General features: G+C 43.9%; 1 protein-coding gene across 1 annotated transcript; it reads right to left on the reverse strand.

Annotated features, from left to right (window-relative positions):
* Positions 1-768: 768 nt before the first annotated feature.
* Positions 769-3,331, reverse strand: nkx6-2 (NK6 homeobox 2). Its single transcript, XM_086180251.1, has 3 exons — positions 2,518-3,331; positions 1,939-2,111; positions 769-1,772 (listed from the first exon to the last, which is right to left on the reverse strand). The coding sequence occupies exons 1-3, from the start codon at positions 2,948-2,950 to the stop codon at positions 1,524-1,526; spliced, it is 855 nt and encodes a 284-aa protein (XP_086036377.1). The 5' UTR covers positions 2,951-3,331; the 3' UTR covers positions 769-1,523.
* Between the last annotated feature and the right edge of the window lie 1,623 nt (positions 3,332-4,954).

The following is a 4,954-nucleotide window of genomic DNA, read 5'->3' on the forward strand; positions in this document are numbered from 1 at the left end:
ATGTCACTGCTTTTTTTTAATAAATAATGGCTGTTTCATGAAAAATACGCAAATTAAATCAGTGACATTATTAAACTATCATTATGATTATTATTCTTATTACAGCTCCTTACTTTCCATCAGCTTCTATCATTAAATCTTCCACGTCACAACTGCGTCACACTACCAATGATGAGGTTCAGTAACTGATAGTCATGAATTTACCTTTAATTTATATTAAGCCAATACATTAAGACAAAACTCATAATAAAACAAAAAAAATGCTTGTTAAATAATTTATTCATAATACAAAGTGTTTTTTTTTTCTTCTTCTTCTTTCTCTAATCTTCCCGGAAACAATAATACTCTTTCAAACCAAAAGAAAAGATGCTCCAGTTTTCTATCCGGATGTTTGCTGAGGTAAAAACAGAAAAAAAAATCCTCCAAAATAAAACCAAGGAAAGTGTGTACTGTCATGGCATTTCTTTTCTTTTTTTTTCCTTTTTTTTTTTTACACAGAATATTTACATCACCTTTACATGTGTATGGGTGTGTGTGTGTGTGTGTGTGTGTGTGCGCGTGTGTGTGTGTGTGTGTGCCGGCTTGGGCGTGTAAAAAGGAAGCAGCAGCAGCAGGTACATTTGCGGGGAATAAGCGCGTCAGGGCTGCGTGGTTTGGCGGAAACAACATAACTTACTATTCAGTACAAAAATTATATATATGTACACAATACAATCACGCGTCCATGTTCACCCCCCCAACCCACCCCACCCCCACATGTTCATCTCTCCTCTCTTTCTCTCTCGCCTTTTAGGACAGTGGATACCCTGGTTAAACTGAGCTTTAAAAGCATCACAGACCCCGTTTACACCTGCCATATTAAACATGCGCCTCAATCCGGATCAGTGTTGGAGATACTGATGAAATAAAATTGAAATTAAATATCAGAATAAAATAACCTTCCACCTCTTGGAAACGAGTGGTTGCAATTGTTTTTACTGAATAATTCAAGCTGCCCCAAAAAGCAAAAAGTGGTGTCACTAAAGCACTTTACTAGCAAGTGGAACCAAACTTTCAGTCAGGAATTACTTGGAGGCCTCCCAGCTTTCAGGTCATTTTAGGGAGAGATGTAAAAATCCAACACTGATCCAGATTGTAGTAGATAATATTTAGTTTGCACTTTTAAACTCCAGACAACACGCTCCTGTCCTTGTGTGTGTGTGTGTGTGTGTGTGTGTGTGTGTGTGTGTGTGTGTGTGTGTGTGTGAGCGAGGAGGGTCTATCTGGCAGAGGTCCGGTGGCGTCACAGCTCATATCCATCCACAGCGTCCGTGATTTGGATGAAGCCAAGTGCACCCCCCCACCACGCTGACTGCGCCACTTCTGTTCATGTCTGCACAAAATGCGCTCACGCACGTTGACAATGTCAGGTAGCCAAAAAAAAAGAAAAAGAAAAAAAAGGAGGGGGCTCAGAACACAAGTTTTTGACGGAGGCCCCCCTTTCCTCCTCCTCGACTGTCCCACCACCCAGCTGTGGGTGCCCATCACAAGGTGTCCGAGCTGTTGCTGCAGGGGCTGACCAGCGCCAGGTTGGTGGCCTTGTGCTTCTTCAACAGTCTCGTGATTTTCTCGTCGTCAGAGTTCGGGTCCAGTGGTTTGTTGTACTCGTCGTCGTCCTCGTTGTCCGAGCTCTCCTTCATCTTCTCCGTCTCAGAGTCGTGCTTCTTCTTGGCCGAGGCCATCTCCGCCGCGTGCCTCTTGCGCCATTTGGTCCTTCTGTTCTGGAACCAAACCTGTTGAGGGACAAGTGAGACGCGCACATGTTCAACAGGTCCAATAATTACAATTTAAAACAAAACAAAACTACTCTATTTGAATAACTAGAGAAGTTCGGAGTGCAGTGTTAACAGGTTGTAATTATTCAGTAGTAAGAGCACTTGTATTTCATCAGGGTTGTACCTTGACTTGGCTCTCGGTCATTCCTAACGAGTAGGCCAGGCGGGCTCTCTCGGGCCCGGCCAGGTACTTGGTCTGCTCGAATGTCTTTTCCAGTGCAAAAATCTGCTGTCCTGAAAAAGTCGGTCTGGAGTGTTTCTTCTTGCCGTCCTTATCCACCATTAAATTAGTCTGAGCTAGAAAAAGATACACACGTTTGGTTATTGTGAAGTGGACTGCAATATATAAAAACATATTCAAATAAATGCAAACGTTTAAATATTCCTAAAATTCTAAAAAGGAGTCTGAAGTAGGTTCTTTGTATTATTGTGTAACAAGTGTTGCAGAGTCCCACACTAAAATGTAAAGTTGCACTATTTGGAGGTAAAATGTCAGTGATGCTAAAATCTCTTGAAGGATGGTTTTATTTGCTTAATTCTGATTTTATTCTTCTCGTACAGCTGCAGTCGTGTTCAGACGTACTGCGTGGGCCGAAAGAGATCAAAAATATAAAATCTAGCTTCACAAATGCCGAGTAGATCTTCCACGTCTTCATTTAAACTATCCAGAACTCTTGTGAACCAGCAGAAAACTAGAACTCACCGGGACATGGGACTCGCGGGTCCCTCCAGGGAGAGCCCTGCATCACCCCGGGCCAGAAGATGGGCGCCCTCCCCGGCAGCTCAGCCAGGGGCTTCGGGTAGCGCGACACCGCTGGGGTGAAGTACATCCCCGCTGCTGCTGCTGCGGCCGCGGTGGTTGCCAGGCCGTTTATCCTGGGAAAGCCGGAGAGCAGCTGGCCGGCCGTGGTGATGGGTCTCCCCAAGATGTCGCTTATTCCGTGCGGGGTCGCCCCGGATAGCTGCGAGTTGAGGCTGGAGAGCGACGGCGCTTTGAAACCCGCCGGGCTCTGCTGCAGCGCGTACGGGAAGAGAGACGTCTTCATCTCGGTCATGTTGTGCAACGCCGCCAGCGGGGTGCTGCCCAGGACGAAAGCACTCTGCCGGTTAGCCTCCATCTGCCCGACAGCTAACATTTGTGAACATGAACCACCAAACTCGCTTGGATAAAAACGGAGAAATCAAATTAAAATAATAATTAACGGCGCGGAGTGTTGTTGTGGAGCCACACCGCCTCTGACGCCGTCTCCCAAAGTATCCGGAATAAAGAAGAAGAAAATTAAAAAAAAAAAAAAAAACTTGTGGGAACCCCAAAGTTCTTCTCTCTTGGGAAGCGAGGAGCTCGTCAAACCCCCCGGAACGTCTCTCCGTGTTTGTTTAAGTTGCGGTTCTTCCGCCGGGAGAAGGCTGCATGCGTCCGCCGCAGGAACAGGAAGTCGTCCGCTCTGATGATGTTTTCAGCGGCTTTGATGGGAACCATTAAGATTGGCTTGTCTTTCCATCAATTGGACTCGCGCTCTGTTGGGACTGATGCGGGAGCAGCTGATAACAGAGCAGCCACCTGCACGCGCGCTATTCCCATTGGACGGGGGGGTTGAGTGAGACGGCGCTCTGATTGGACGAGACGGAAACTCCGCTGCTGCACACGTGCGTCTCTGCCGGGCTGGTGCTACCTTCAAGTGCTATCGAAAATAGGAGCTTCCATTAGCGCTGCACATGACCCAGCTGAGTGGATTCATTTCAGGTGATTAGAGTGTTTCAGAGCGGGACAACACCCAAAAAAAGTTGGCTAACCAAGCGTGTATTATAATTAGGGTCAATTAGAGCGAGGTTTTTCTAGGACTATATTTGGTTCAATATCGCACCATCGTAGGAAGCTCATTTCTTTACTTTCGAGATCAGTAGCAGCATAGGTCCCCCATTTCACGAAACTGAGTAGTTTAAACAAATATCCAAACAGTTTATTCACTGTGTTCGGAAGTAAAACTATTTAATGTTTTCAAAACTTCCCACAGACACTGGATATACGGATTCTGAGGCGACCTAAACGCAACACCAGCCGCAGTCTATTAAGAGCCTTCGCGGCAGTGTTAATGACGCGTCTCACACGGTGGAAATCATTGTTTCCACACAGGACAAAGAATATACATTTACATTAAAAACTGCTACTCAGCACAATGTGAGTATATTAAAGAAGATCCGAGGGTCTAAGGATGCGAGGAGGGATGACCACGATTTTTAGGGAAATTTGATTAATTAGATTTGAATGATTGTTCATTTTAAAGAAAATGAATACATTGAACACTAATTGTCTCATTTTACATGTTAAAGCAATGTTTTGTGTAATTTATTACTTTTTTTTGGAAGTCGTCATGTTTTATTATTTCGTTTGCACGATATTTTGAATTGATTAGGTGAGGAAAAACTTTTTTTTTTCACCCAGGGGAAAAAGAAACCTACTTATACTAATCCGCAATCGTAAAATAATAAATAATTCTTTATTATTTCATGCTTTCTTAAGCTGTATGGACCTATTTAAATGATTGTTTTTAACTGTGGGCCTTAAATGCACCGGATCATTACACAGTCTCAACTCTTTACAGGACAGAGTTCGCATTTATATGAGTGAGATAATCTGTGTTTTGGAGACAAACGGCGTTGTTACCCTGTGAGAGAGTGTGTGTAAGTGTGTGTGTATGAGAGAGAAGGCGCCGGGCTCCAGTCATCACTCTGAGTGCTGTAATATTTTATGGAGATGTGAGAAGGTTGTAAGAGTGAAATATTGCCACGTTATAGCATTTGAAAGGCTTCAGCAAATGCACCTTGCTTTCCAACCGGGGAAAGATGGTGGTTTTTAAAAGGTTCTAAACGCGAGGTGATTCACAATTTTGACTGTATTTCTTCAAGATGAAGGGAAACGGTACACATGTTTACCAAGCCTGCAAATGCTCTAATTTATATGCGAATATTTTTCCCTGATTACAGGCCTATACGTCTTGGTTTTTTTTTTTAATAATCACTATAGAATAATGCTTGAAAGAAACACATCAATCGTCTCAGCAGCAATCTCCCCGTTTTTTGGGGGTTGAATAAAGCAGTTAGTTGCCGTCCCAGTGTGAGATCAATGACTGAAAGATTGG

This window comes from Aulostomus chinensis, chromosome 16 (assembly GCF_037954235.1).
Source record: "Aulostomus chinensis isolate RoL2024-O1b breed Wild chromosome 16, RoL_Achi_v1.0, whole genome shotgun sequence".
In the NCBI taxonomy this organism is placed as follows: domain Eukaryota; kingdom Metazoa; phylum Chordata; class Actinopteri; order Syngnathiformes; family Aulostomidae; genus Aulostomus; species Aulostomus chinensis.

Bases quoted from the DNA above. Each gene is read 5' to 3' on its own strand.
- nkx6-2 (XM_086180251.1), bottom strand. From the start codon at position 2,950: ATGTTAGCTGTCGGGCAGATGGAGGCTAACCGGCAGAGTGCTTTCGTC. The intron at 2,112-2,517 runs GTGAGTTCTAGT...ATCTTTTTCTAG, and splicing joins CCCGCGAGTCCCATGTCCCG to CTCAGACTAATTTAATGGTG. The intron at 1,773-1,938 runs GTACAACCCTGA...GTCCCTCAACAG, and splicing joins TGACCGAGAGCCAAGTCAAG to GTTTGGTTCCAGAACAGAAG.